The sequence below is a fragment of the Thermobia domestica genome, chromosome 1 (assembly GCF_964235325.1).
Source record: "Thermobia domestica chromosome 1, izTheDome1.hap1.1, whole genome shotgun sequence".
NCBI lineage: Eukaryota > Metazoa > Arthropoda > Insecta > Zygentoma > Lepismatidae > Thermobia > Thermobia domestica.
This window is the reverse complement of record NC_137454.1, coordinates 108,145,397-108,160,877: the sequence shown is the minus strand read 5'-3', so window position 1 is coordinate 108,160,877 and position 15,481 is coordinate 108,145,397. Positions and strand designations below refer to the sequence as shown.

Genomic DNA, 15,481 nt, shown 5'->3' with positions numbered 1-15,481 from the left:
ATAATCTACCCATGAACTCCCACACCCTTATCCTCCTGTAGCTTTGTCATTGATAGTTGCTTGTCCTTTAAGGTAGTTACATGAGGATTAACAATATATAGTTATCCTCAGGTAACCGTCTCAAAGGACAAATGACTATCAATGACAATGCTAGAGGGGGTTAAGGGTGTGGGAGTCTATTGGTAGATCATTAGGCCTTCGATTGCCATCCTCCTTACGCCAGACTATACGTATATCCTTACTTGGACTACTAAAAGTTAAAGTATATCTTAACCACTAATATGTATGTCAAAAAATTAGCTCAGGAAATCTTATAATGTAAAAGATTATTAAGTTATTTAATATCTAAGATTCAAGAATATTCAATAAGCAAATAATGCTGTAATACACACCAAAATTGTAAAATATTTGAGGAGAGCATTTGCATCCGTTCATAATATCTTTGTACTCGCAGTTCAGTTTACAAGCACTTCGAGTGTAAACTTCACTAGTTTCCAACGATACTTCATCTCTAAAATAACAGTTCCTTTGACGGATTGATAATCTCTTCAGACTTGAGGAACTTACGATTGAAAAAAGTTTCACAAAATGTGAAGATCCTTTATTGTTTCTTGAGTATGCATACACATAATGGTTTACTATTTGGTCTGGATATTCATATGGTGAGGTGACGAAAGTCTGAAATAAATAAAAATAAATATTATTTATAAATTTCAGTTATTCTAATTCTCTTGTATGTAAAATATGAGATATATTAATGAAGTGATTGTAATCATGGAGTAGATTATGTTTTTTTTCTGTCATGGTGAACACATAATTTGCCGAATAGGAGTTCAGTGGTAGAGCGCTCACTTCTAGTACGTGGAGTTCCCGGTTCGATTCCAGTTTCAGCGAAAGGGTTTTGTGGTGAACAAATGCCGTTTTCTCGGAGTTTTCCTCCCACCTTCGTTATTTCCAGATTATCATCTGTCTCTCTTAGTCTCGGTGTATAATCGTGAGACTCTAAGCTTTAAAAATATGTGACACTGAAATGTAAAAAGGTGAAATCACACACGTGATGTCACTAGAAAATCTGTCAATTATGTGTTCCAACTTAGATCTTTCTCCATGTCATTTCCACATATGGAGAGCTTAATAGAGAGACATTTGTGAGTATTCGTTTGTATAGTTTTACAATATATATGTTTAGGCTAAGATGTGGTTCCGTCAGCAGAACATTAACTTAAAGAATGCTGGACTGGGATTCACCGTCTCATATTCCAGTTGAATAAATATATCAACATATTCTTTTGGAAGTAATACATGGTACATTTTTGGTTGGTCTGACCTGTTTTCATTTGATCGCCCATCACACATAACTGGATACTCAATTATTCAGAATTTAGAAATACATATTCATTATGACATACCTCAGTTCCCTCCTTGATATTTATTACCAAAATGCGTACTTGATTGTCACTACTCTGTAGTGACTTTTGAAGAACTACCATACTAGCTTTCGCATACCCTTCACTGAAATTATAAAACAAAAATAATGTATTACATTAATTAAAGTTTTACTATAATATGTCTTCTCTTCTGACAATCGTTTTAATTTTATTGTTAATATTATTGTTATTATTATTATCAATTATTTTTAATGTTTATTTCAATGTTACTATTTTTCGTAAGAAACACAAAATTAATTTCCTACTTATTGCTTTAAACCTTTATAGGTAAATACTTGAAACTTACTTGTTTTAGAATGAATTGTATATTACGTTATATTGCCATAATAAATGTAATAATAACTTTATGACACAATGTGATACTTTAATCACCTTACCCATTAAGGATCAATGTAATTATTACCTAAACTACCTTAATCTAGTACTTCTAGTTAAATACTTCTTTTACACAACGTTTGATATTCTTATTCTTTGAAATGTACTTTGTTTTTTGTAACACTAATTAGAGAGTCAGACATAATGTTCAGAGCACAAGGAATAAAAGAACTTATGAATTTCCAAGAAGATTAATACGTCTTAGCCAGAGGAAAGAAGTTGCAATTAGTCAACGAGATAAGTACAATATATTCTGTAAAGTAGATTTTGAAATACAATATGAAAATGTTAAGTATAATCACAATAATAAACATAAAGGATAATTATGATGTGCTTCTGATAGAAATTGGAATTTCAGTTGCATTATAGATTTGGTGTCATTTACATATAAATTAGAGTAAGCTACAGCGGACACACTTGCCATAAATAAACACACTCACACACATATACTTAAGTATACACAATAGACAATACCAGATAAACAAGCGGCCGGCATGAAAATATATATTGCTGAAAGGACAATAAAGAATTTTCCAGTAGCCGCGGCCATGAAGTAGTTAGGTACTATATAAACTTTTTTTCTATGAAGCTGTATCAAAACTTATTACGTTAATTTGCTTCTAAGTTCTACGCTAATATTTCGAAATTTTAAATCAATGAATTTCTTAATTGGGAAACGCAAAAGTAAACGTAGATTGCAGAAATTTCTTATGCATAAGGAAAAAGTGGAAGCGAAACAAAAAAAGGTATAAGCAAACAGAAAGGAAAGATAATTGTTTTAATTATTAATTATACGACATATGCTAAATAAAGGACGTATCACCAAGAATGTTATACCTTTGGCCGGTTGATATTATGATGCCTCCTGCAGAAAGAGACAGCTTTACGCTTTTAAGTCCACATATTAAGCTTAAGTACGTTCGTCACTAATAAATCGAAATATATGCATACAAAAACGTATATTTTGGTCATAAAGAAATGTTTATGACAACAGTAGCTATCAAACATGATGAGAGATTAAAGAAGATAATTTTGTTAGTCCAGAAAGACGTTGTAGAGTCCAAAATAAAGATGGCAATAAAAAGAAATAACTTCAGACTTTTGATGTTCATCACACAACATCCAAAGATGAACCAGACGGTTTACAAGTACTTACACCAAGTAAAGACGTAGTATATTCTACCAAAATTCGGATCCATGTGTTGATAGTAGTTCTCACAGGAAGATATTGAGATCTAATTGAGGAATATCTTCGGTTTACTTCTGAAATTAACTAGATTCCCACTGAATCGAAACTGATACCATGGGTGAGACACTCCAAATTACCCTTTCTGAGAAGGCAAACAGATCAAAAAGTTTCACGGCGGCTCAGTGGCAAACCGTTTACCTCTCATGCGTGATGTACCTAGTTCGATCTCCGGCCGAGTAAATTTGCGGTGGACAACATCGTCTCAGGGTACTCCCGTTTCCTGTTATATTATCATTCACCAATTCTTCCGTCATCATTTACTTGCCTTAGTTATCGTTCTCTTTCGCGTAAAAGGCATAATTGTGCAACGTTAAACTAAAAATATTCATTTCGAATGTTCGTTGGACGTTAAAATCAAATATTCGGAATATATTTGCATCTGGTCAGTTTGGACTAGAGATGCAAAAAAGCCGACTTTTTTGAATCGATGTTTTTTTCACATAAAAAGCCGGCTTTTTTGGGAAAAAACGAGAATTTTGGAAATTTTTGTTTTTTTCATTTTCATGATTTTTCTACCTAAATAGCTTTCTTATAGTATATTCTATAGTTAGATAAGAATTCCATGACCTAAATGCCACATTTCGCTCTAAAATTCACCAGCAAGATAGATGGAGCACATGTTTTACGAATTAAAGCTAACGTGAAGAATGTAGTATTTGAGGACAATTTTAGAGGCTATTTAACTTTATTTTAACTTTTGAGTTATCGACATTTTTTTTCTTCTCGGGATCATTTCAGTTTGTCATCCGTGTTTCATTTTTAAGAGCTTAGTACTCTTCGTTTATATATTTAGCGATAATCTTCCGGATACAACCTCATTGAAGATCATTTTATACTGAGAATCAGTGGCGGATTTAGAAAAGTATTTTGGGAGTTTTTTTCTTACTAATGTTTAGTTTTTCTAAACATTCGTAGTTTCTACTTGACGGGAGCTTAAAGTTTATGAGTAAAGGCATGACTAATAGATATTTCGTTTGTTTTAGACATTAAGTAATTTTGGGAAACAGGCTTCAGTCCGAAAGACCGCCCCTCCCCCCTAACCTTCGCAAAACCGTCACTGCTGGTAATTAGTAATAATAACGATTTAAAAACAATAAGAAAGAAAGTCGGCCAACTCACAGTACACGCACTATTTCTACTTCACATATTGAATGAAGAAAAGCTTTGTCAGAATGGTCGAATGCTGAGTTGAATCCCGGACTTCCCGATAGAAGCGCAAAAGCTCCACTCAGTCATGTTTGTTGTGCAGTTGTATTTATCTTAAGTTAAATATATTCCGTAGTCCTTTTTTTTTTTTGGGTGGTGGTGGGGTGAGGAGAGTTCCATAATGATATTAAAGGTGTGAGCCAAGAACATGATAACTAACAAATTTTCAATTGCTGAGTTATGCAGCACCAGATAGACAGCAACGCATACCGCTTCGTTTAATCCTTCATGTATAGTCTTATGTGAAAAATTAGCTTTCCGACTTTCAAAATGAATTGTGCAGCAGAAAATCTCTAATTTCTTAAAATAGTAAAATTGTGGGTTGCCATGTTCTTGCCTCATACCCTTCATATGTTGAATCCCTCTTGTTAAAAATTCAGAAAACTTGAGGACTGAGTAAACCGTGATGGCGGTTATATAAAACTGTAGGATTTCAAGAATATACAAAACCAAAAGCTCTAGATGTGTAGCCTTTAAGTGTATCATATAAATATAAGTATTTTTCTTATGTTTTATTTTAATTTTATTTGGTTCCAAAAAGAGGGTATAGAATATTTTGAAAAATACTACATAGAATGTTGCTAGTTATTTGTGTATTTTTTTAAAATAAGTATTTACTTTTAGGGTTGGCTGGTTTACACCAGCTAGTTTTTTTCTTTTTTCTTTTTAAATAAACAACTGGTTTAAACCAAAAAAATAAAAAGAACGAAAAATGCGAATCGTGTGAACTTCATGGTGACGTTTCCCCACATCAAACCATCTGCATTAGTTTTATTTCCTTTTCACCTTTTAATCAAGGTGTCCCATGTTAAATTCTCGGTCGAACCACAACCCTTTTTTCATGCGTAAACAAAGTAGTGGTCGGATGTCACTTTAAGCGAAAGTCTTCTTCTTGATAACCTCCGTATTACGTAAGGATGTTAAGCCTGAACATACGAAACGAAACCAAATTGTATATTTCTGCATGCCTGAATGCCTGTTGTTTTATAAAGTAGCCAAGGTTACTTAAATATATTGATAGAAATTGACAAAATTTATCGATTGCCTACGTAGCTTCCAACATTAGCTTAGATTGGACTTTCAATGATATGTACGTACTAAATTTGTAATTTAATACCTCAGTTTTAGCGTACTGATTATGATATGTTGACCTTTAAATTTTACATGCAAAGCAATAACAGGATTTTTCCGTTATTGTGTTACATTTAGAGTAATGACGGAATTTTCCCGATGGCTAGGGTGGGAGTTTCCCAATTTAAGAAATTTACTGACCGGACTTCTTTAAGCTTATGTGACCTCTAGCATAACCCCATTGTTACATAATAACACCAAGGCGAAACAAACTTATTTCTGTCAGTATGTAATATAAATACATAAAGTAAAATATCTAAACCCAAAAAAGCCTGGTTTAAACCAAAAAAAAACCTAGTTTAAACTCCCCCCCAAAAACGGGGTTTTGGCATTTTCAAAAACAAACACGGTTCTTGCCAACCCTGCTTACTTTTGTACGTATGAGGTTAAAAAAATCTTATTATATACATTGGTTAATTCTTTGGAATTCATAATGTAAATATGTTGAGAAGTAAAACTGTTTGAAATATCTTTTCGAAATTCATAGTTTATTTTCGAGGTTTTATATTATTATCGACATCAACCACTAATTAAATGACTTTTTGTGTTATAGAGAAGCGAAACAAAGTCTGGTTTATGAATTTAAAGCCGAATTTTGAAAAAAGCCCAAAATTTCCCAAGCAAAAAAGCGAAGGAGAAAAAACCGAGTTTTTTTCAAAAAAGCCGGTTTTTTTTTTCGAGCCCTTGCATCTCTAGTTTGGACACTTAAAGGATATTCAGGAACGATTCAGGGAATGTGAAAAAGTAATATCCAGGCAGCATTCGAGGAACGCTAGCAGTCTGTAGACTACCAAATGTCATGATAGTTTTGAATTTTAACGACGAAGCACGTCCTGGTATCATAGGATTATGGCTAATGGAATTTTTTATCCACTTGTCGGTTTCTAGTTATTTCAGAGCAAAAGTGGGATGCCATATTATAAATGTATGTAATTCCATGTTATCTTGATTTCATATCAGAAGGACCTGCACAAAAGGGCTAAAATATATGGGCACGAGTCGAAACAGCCTTAGTCAAAACGGTCCCGTGTCAGAAGGACCGGATCAAAGCGGTATTAAAAATAAAATGGACGATTCATAACGGCCTCTGGTCAGAAGGTCCGTGTTTAAATGGTCCTTCAAAGGGAAGCTGCCAAAAAAGGGCATGTGTGACAAAAGGACATACGTAAAAAGGGCCCTGCGTCAAATGGACGCCAGATGAAATGTTATCGCATCAGCAGGACCATTGTCCAAAGATCCCCGTTTCAAAAAGACCACACCTCAGAAGAAACCTGGTCAAACGGATTCCACGTCAAAAGAGCCTGAAACCAAAGTATCAAAAGCGCATATCAGTAAAAAAAAAAAGCGAGAGAAAGAGAGAAAAGAAATTAATTGAAAGTGAAATGAAATCTTCCAGTTTAACGTCCCACGTATATGGCCTTTATACTAAGTAAGAGAGACTATGATTGAAGCAAGTGAATGATGATGGAAGAATTGGTGGAATGCGAAAGTGGGGTAAAGTGCAGGGAGTACTACTGCAAGAAAACCCACAGACACGTTGCTGTCCAATAGAAACTTGTTTTGGGCCGGGGATCGAACTTTTGCTTCACATTGCCTTACTGAGTTGTTCAATAGTGCTTCACAAATTAGTAGGATACAATATGTTGAGCAATTTCTTTACGTGTGATATTCAGCTTCCATTTTCGCAGTTGTTTAACCATATCTAATGGTAGTAAACTTTTCCTTCACGGCGTGAGTCTCTGGTCCGTCCTTTTGAAACTAGACAAAATCCAAAATAATATAACAAGTTATAGATATATTGCTTTGTAATTTGAGTCTGTAAACGATTTGAAATTGCGGTAAACGAGCGCCTGGTGTGGCATTCGATTCATACTCTTTGTTGAACAAGTTACATCTTCCAGTTAAAGTTATAGTTACAGTATCCAGATACAACACATTCCATCTTTCTGAGTTGTACATCCATATTAGAGTAGTTTTGTTCCCTCGTAACGCTGGATCTAGTGATTAGCGCACGTGCATTTTATGCTAGAGATCCCGGGTTCGATTCCCAATTGAAGCGCTTTAAAATTTGAATCCATTATGGTAGTTTGGGTGGTAGGGCAATGTCTTCTAGTCTCGGTACTTGAAAGGGATTCTAATCAACCAAAAATCAGAAATCGATCCTAATACCAATACATGCAACAACATAAATATGCAAGGTAAAACTCGAAATCATTGTAAAATTCAAACACAATTACTATTGGAAGATGATATCTCACCTTGCTATTGTAGGCAACGCCGAATTGTATGTTATACAAGCACCGTACAGGTTATTCAAAAATTCACCTACATATGTTACTCTATTTGCATTGTCTCTAACGATCCACATTGGAAAAGCCCTTATCTATAAATAGAAGAAAAGATAATCTATTTTCTAATCAGCAAATTTGATATATAACGTTATACTTTTTTATACAATATGTGTTTTCTATGGCGTCTTATTTCATTCTATTTATGATTGGATCAATTATTATTTAAATTATGAAATTTATCAGAATTTATACTTGAAGCAGTTATCATTCGAACGTTAAGAAGAGGAAACAACATGCACACTAAATTACAATACAGTGTATTTGAGGTTGAAAAGTTATCGTTAAGAAATGAAATTAGCTCGCAAAACAGTTTTTTTTTGGAATCGTCCAGTTTCGTTTAACTGGGGTTTTGTCATGGAGTATATCAACCAACTCACCTGAATAGACGAGCCCCATCTAGTTGGAGCATGCTAATAAGTGGTGCGTTATCACAGGTGTTAAAATTGTGTACTTACACATCTCACTAGGGAAGGTCGCGGGCTGTTACTCTGACCTCATATCAATACTATATTGAATTGACTCTTTTTTACATATGAAACAATTACACAAAGAGATAAATCCTCGATCACAAGGATGTTTGAATTACGAGTGTTAAACGTTCAAAGTAGAACAGATCTTGCAGGAAGTTGGAAGTAAACATTTCTTGAGAGAAGACGCTTCATTTTTTGTATTTGGTGTTTTCTTGGGTGCCCAGTGTAGTGATAAGGTCAAAACATACGCAGTTTGAAAGATAAGGACACTTTTGGGGGAGGAGTGAAGGGTAATGGCGTCTTACACCTTGAAAATTGAATCTGGTTTGGCACACCGGGTAGATCAGCTAATAAAATGTATGTGCACCCCTCTTTGACTGTATTATCATTCAAATTTAACTTTCCTGTGTGGCTACCTTCAAATTGAACAATGACATTTGTCTTCAAAACGCTTTGCCAGGCGTGCGAAATTCAGTGAAGAATATCGTGTAACTCATAATTAGTCTTCTGATAATCAATATTGTGATGTTCTTGCCTTTTGTAAGTAGTAGTGAGACTAATATTTTCTCAAAAGGCTCTGTCGCCAATGTCTTGTTTCGTCCGGATCAGCTATCCAGCAAAAACTTTGCACTTTGCGCACTGCAACATAGTCTCATATGTGGAAAACAAAAATCATTTTATTGTTAAAATGAAGTTAAACCGACAAATTACCCACTACCAGCTGGCACTGACAGTAAATACGAAGTTTACACTACCGGCATTCATTTATAGTCAATCGCGCACAAATGGCGCTTCAAACAGGCTACGCAGCATCAGAACGGCCGGCCGCGGAACTATCGTCAGTGGTACTCCCAACCCTGTCGGCCTATGCATATGCATTGCGGAAGACGTTGTTTCAAAACATCATTGCTTTCATTTTTTTAAATTTTCAGTGAATTGAAATGCCGATTATGGGGAAATATTGGTCAAATTCCAGGAAATATTTGAAGATATTCAGCAATAAAACAGATCGAAAAATTAAAAATATATATATTAGCGAGAATGTGCGCTCAAAGTTGTAAACAAGGTGGCTTTTTGGGGGGGAAAGAAACCTGATATTTCCATACATCGTCACTAGCCGATTGTTTTCTGGCCACATTTATAGCCGAATATCGTAAAATATTCCCTGAAGTTTGCCACTATTTTCCAACAATCGTCATTAAAATTCGTCGAAAAATTTAACAAGAATTATAAGAATGATCCTAAAAAATGGATCAAAAGACTGCGATCTTGGCCAAGAAATTTAGGAATGATCCAAAAAACGCATCAAAAGATTGCGATCTTGGCCAATAATTAGTTTTGGAATCAGGTGCCACAAAATTTCTGAACGGCCCCTAAATTGAGTTTTCCTATTTTTGACGGGATAAGCATATCATACTGGGTTAAATTAGTTTCGGTTTGGCTACATTATACAGTTCTCCAGATATAAGGCGTACAAGAAAATGTTTGAATAAAATATATTCGATTTTTGGATCAGGGGCCAAAAAATTTTTAACGAGCCTTGAATCGAGTGTTCGTATTTTTTTAAAACGGAATAAGCACATACTGAGTTACGTGATAGTTTGGGTTTGGTTACACTATACGTAGTTCTCCAGAAATGGGTGTACAAAAAATGTTTATTCAAATGAAATATATTGGATTTTCCCTAACAGCATAAGATGTGCTAGGCATGCGCTATTTAGGTGTTCTAAATTCACCTCCCACATTTGATGCATTTGTTGCTTCTTTTTCTAAGCGATTGTGTACTAGAAGCAACAAACGCACCAACTTTATTAGGTGGGAACTGTCTCCGATCATTTGAAAGTGAATATGGAAGAACCAAGAAATAAAGTAAATAGACACTCGTCATTGTGTTATAAAATTACATGGCGAGCAGATTTTATCTGATCCGAAACGGATATCGTTGAGTATACGCGGTTAAAGGAACACTCTGATTAGCTAAATTCAAAAGACGTCAACAATTTATCCCTCTACAAGCGGCATTCTCTTCATCGGTTCCGTCGGAAGAGCACACAGGAAGTAATCCAAAGTTTGATGGTTCGAGCCGACCCTGGGTTACCGGTACACTTATTTTTACTTGTTTAAAGTGTTTTTTAGACTCACCTTAATGTAAACACATTACGCATATAGACGATTTAACATATTTTAAGGCAGTAACTTTGTAGTTCATTGACGCTTACGGCATGTGGACCATACCTAGAACATACTAGGCACATTCCTCAGGTATATGTTAGGCATATGCCTAGGGGCGGACATAGACTGTAACTATCACTTGCCATTCATGTGATTTCTCTCTCAAAGGTACATAAGGCACATACTGGACACATTCTCATATACCTGAGGAACATGATAGGCATATGCCTGCTATGCAATGTGTTGTTAGGGTTTTAGATCAGGGGCCACAAAATTTTCGCACGGCCGCTAAATAGAGTTTTTGTAATTTTTACAGAATAAGCTTATCGTACTGAGTTAAGAGATAGTTTTTGCTTAGCTATACTGTATGTAGTTCTGCAGATAATGAGCAAAAGAAAATGTTTGATTAAATGAAATATACTGCATTTTTTGGATCAGAGGACACAAAACTTTTGAACGGCCCCGAAATCGAGTTTTCGTAATTTGTTTACGGAATAACCACATCATAGTGAGTTAAATAATAGTTTTATTTTGGCTACCCTATAGATACTTCTCCAGATATAATGAGTACAATAGAATATTTGATTAAATGAAATATATTCGATTTTTTTAGATTGGGGCCAAAATTTTTTTGAACGGCCCCTAAATCGAGTTCTCGTATTTCTGGCGGAATAAGAACATCATACTGAGTTAAGTGATAGTTTGGGTTTGGCTACACTATATGTAGTTCCAGACATAATGAGTACAAGACAATATTTGATTGAATGAAATGTATGGGATTTTTTGGATGAGGGGCAGGCCCGTATCCAAGGGAGCTCTACGGGGGAAGGTCCCCCTAAGAGTTTCACAGTAGGGTGCAAATGAACTATAATATGGTGATGAACTATAGTATGGTTGAATCGTGCCCCCCTTACTTCTACCGCCCCCCCTAAATTTTTGGCCTGGCTACCGGCCTGATCAGGGGCAAGAAAATTGAACGGCCCCTAAATCAAGTTTTTGTATAACGGAATAAGCACATCGTACTGGGTTAGTGATACTTTTGGTTTGGCTACATTATATGTAGTTCTCCAAATATAAGGCTTAGAAGATCAAAAAAAAAAAAACGCTAGCGACATGAGATTGAAATAGTCTTCCGCAGTGCATAAGAAGAGGCCGACTGGGTTCTGAGTGCCATTCAGTAGTTCCGCGGCCAAGTGTTCATTGTTCAATTTAAAGGTGGCCACATAGGAAAGTAACGTTTGAATGAGAAAAGTCGGTTAGGGGTAGCAAATTCATTTTATCAGCTTATCGACCCAGTGTGCCAAACAGAACGCAATATACAAGTTGTAAGACTCTGTTACCCTTCACCTCCTCCTTAATAAGTACGCTTATGTTGCAAAATGCGTATGCTTTTACCTCGCCACTATGCTTGGCACTGAAGAAGCCCCCCGATACCAAAAAATAAAGCGTTATCTCAAATAATAGTTACTTCAAAGTTTTTGCAAAATCTGTTCTATTTTGAACTTTAAACGTTCGTAATTCAAACACGCTTTTGATTGAGGATTTCTCTGTTTGCCTAATTGTTTCATATTATGTAAAAAGAAGTCGATTGAGCATAGTAAAGATATGAGGTCAGAGTAACACCCCGCGGCCTTCCCTAGTCAGTGGTATGCGCGGGGCTCGCTGAAAAGCTTTCCCATTTTTTCCTTACTAGTTTCTTGCCGCTTCCTTTCTTCCTAAACACATAACCAGTTTCCAGCAATTGGTTATCCGTCGCCAGACTTTTTTCTCTGTGCAGTTACAGGGAATTTGAATTCAGCAAAGGAAACCCACACTCAACTTTCTGACGCACAGTAAAGACGGCATTTTCCTTAATTGTAAACAAACACAAAGTAAATGCGTCCTAGTAGCATTGCGATATTCCGTTCGCTAGTCATAAAATCCGATTAGTTTCTCTTGCAGCGAAACAAAACAGAGCGCTCTTGTCAGTGTTGGTTGCCGAGATATTTTTATTTTTTATTTATTTTCAATCGGACACGATATATAACTATTTTATAAACACAGAACAGAGAATAATGTTTTATAAATTTAAGGAATTACCTATTTTCTTTATATATATATATATATATATATATATATATATATATATATATATATATATATATATATACCGTATATGCGGGCTACTTGGACCCAATTTTGCAATAAATTCGTTCTTTCGGCCTGTTTTCGTCCACGAAAACTCGAAAGTTATTGGCATAACCGATATTAAGTGAAACTACAAGCTTTGTTGTATATATCGAGGACAGTTTTAATTACATATATTGAAAACAAAGCACAGGCGATTGTTGTAAAAAATGGGTCCAAGTAAGACTGGCGTTCGGGCTACTTGAACCCACCCCCATATTTTCCTACAGAAAACCATTGAAATCTGCTCTGATACTAAGTAGGACGTAGGTGTTCCAAGAACAACACTTTTTATTTACAGGAAACCACAAAGAGAACATGTTAAGAGGTACTATCAAATATAATGACTGTAATAGCTGATTACGTTTTTTTCTATAGCTGCACGAGCCCTATCTATATTAGCAGCGAATCTAGTCGTTGACTGGAGGAGCAGTTTCTAAAATAACTTCACCCAATCTCGACTGGGAAGATTGTCTTAGAAAGCAATGACAGTTCTCCCATGCATGGCTAAATAGGACTTCACAATAAATCTGAAATCAAGTTAATTAACGAGAAATCCGAAATCGCAAACTTTATCAAGATGACTAGCGAAGGCTAATTCTTCTTCTTCAGTGAACACTTTCAGATGGCCCGGATTCTGCCTTGACCTGTTCTTTAATCTTCTTTCTATGGTGGAACGACTTATCTTGAAGTGAGCTTCTGTTTTTTTTTTTTTTTTTTTTTTTTTGCGACATTTTCCTCGACTGAATTGCTGGTAAACATTCTTCAAGCTGTTATGAAAAATCAGCATATTTTCTACCTGCAGGCAATCTTTTATATTGATGTACCATTTTGTACCGGTATCCTTAGGGAAACAATGAAAAGTTTTTACTTGTGTGACACGTGAAAACAGATCTTTATTTTTCATATATAAAGATAACAAAGGATGGGGAGGGATAAAGATAACAAAAGATGTGGTGGGACAAAATGTCCATGTTTTCCATATCATATGTACACACTTCATAAATAATGCAATTACGCACACGTCTTATTGTATATAAGAAAGTTTACCATGTCAGTTTCATTAACCTATATGTAACTACTTATGTGTTTACTTAGCATTGGTTCCACTTCCTTGCAAATAGTGTCCACACATAAAAGTTTGGCGGTCAGTAAATACACTGTTTTCGTCAACGACCTTTCTCACCAATGCTGCTCAATCGTAGCCTACCACAGAATTACTTTCAATGTGTGTACGCCTGCATTTTGATCCTATCTAACGGATCTAACTCTGTACTCACTCATTACTGCATTTTATATGGGACTTTAAACGAGTTTTTGGTATGGGTCCAAGTAGCCCCTTAAGGGTCCAAGTAGCCCGCAATTACGATATATATATATATAGGAAAGAAATATTTACCATTTTCATATATAAACTAGCATAAGCGATTTTTCTTGGGAGTTGATCAATCAGTTAGTCAGTCAGAACTTTTTTATATACAGAGGTTTAGGCGTGTGTTCGAAAAGATAGTAACCCAGAAGAACTAAATTGTTGAACAAAGGCGGTCGAAGTAATAAATTAGTGTTTAAATCCCATCTTCTGACTACTTGCTCGAATTTCCTTTTCACATTTATCTGTATTCAATAATTTGTATCTAAGCGCTTAGCGTACTCGCCTTTGACATGAAAGGCACGGGTTCGATTCCCGACTGTAGCTCATGTGGTTTGGATCCCACGTTAAGCTGTAGGTCGACGTTTCATATAGTCTTGCTGCTGGAAGGGATTATTGTAAAGCGATTGTGTGATAAAACATGCTGTCGTCGAGCATCTTCATTTTGGCAACTCAAAATTCAGGACCTCTTTAGTGAATGATACTTTACGTACCTGAAGGACTAAATTTTTTTAATCTTTTTATATATTTTCTTTCCTGACAATTTACAAAACTTAAGATTTAGTAGTGCATGTATTAAACTAAATTTCAGACACACTTAAGAATCTGGCACTTTCTCTAACCCTGCATTCCTCTCTGCAATGGTTAGCTAATTGTGTCGTGTCGTGTACTTGTACGTGTAATTATGTGTCGTGTACTTGATTTGAAGATGACAATTTGTATACCTACAGATTTTTTTTTTTTTTTTTCAAATTACGTCTTTATCACTGAGATTAAGAATAGCATTACAAATGTGGAAAATGAAAATTTGTCGCATAATTTATGTCACTTACTTAACTGAAGTTGATTTGAGGGCTACGGAAGGGAAAATGTCGGAATTACGCACTCTCCGTCTTCGTAATGTGAGTTCCAAAAAAAAATCAATGTAAAAGATTTTTTAATTAACGTGATAAAAAAAAAATAACTGACGTGTCAAACTATCATGTAATGATGATACAGTAGATTTTGTGTTATACATACCTTGGTCTGAAGATCAGTGATGTTAATGTTACTCAGTGATTTATCTTCTTCATACGTTATCATATTAGGTAATGTTCTTTCACTAAGGTGAGCAACTTCTTTGAAGAACCCTCTATAATATTTCCGTTTCGCTTTACCAATATTGCCAAACATCCTTCACAAATAAAGACAAAATATTAACTATGTGTTTCTTTGTCATTTATTTAATGAATGCAAGACCTCCCTTCACAAACATCTCTGAATAACGAGACTTTTTAAGTTCTGACAGAAAACAACGTGGTATTTAGAGAGAGAATCGCTATTTTACGGACCTCTTAGATATTATCACGGACAGTCTTCTTTCCCACTCAAATTTGAGTACCTCGTCACAATGGGCAGAAATAATTTTCAGTTTATACATATTTAACAGGGAAAATATTTCTTGATTTGTAATAAATTTGCAATTGTCTACAATGAAGTAGACGGAATTTTTCTTTGCTATAGCTAAATGTCTTTGTTATAGGTCGATAGTCTAGTGAAGTGCA

At 35.2% G+C, this 15,481-nt stretch overlaps 1 protein-coding gene across 1 annotated transcript; it reads right to left on the bottom strand.

Annotated features, from left to right (window-relative positions):
- Positions 1–345: 345 nt before the first annotated feature.
- On the bottom strand, positions 346–15,110 carry LOC145693416 (sodium channel protein Nach-like). Its single transcript, XM_081769431.1, has 4 exons — positions 14,958–15,110; positions 7,668–7,792; positions 1,410–1,512; positions 346–678 (listed from the first exon to the last, which is right to left on the bottom strand). Exons 1-4 carry the CDS (start codon positions 15,108–15,110, stop codon positions 346–348), a joined length of 714 nt encoding a protein of 237 aa, XP_081625557.1.
- Between the last annotated feature and the right edge of the window lie 371 nt (positions 15,111–15,481).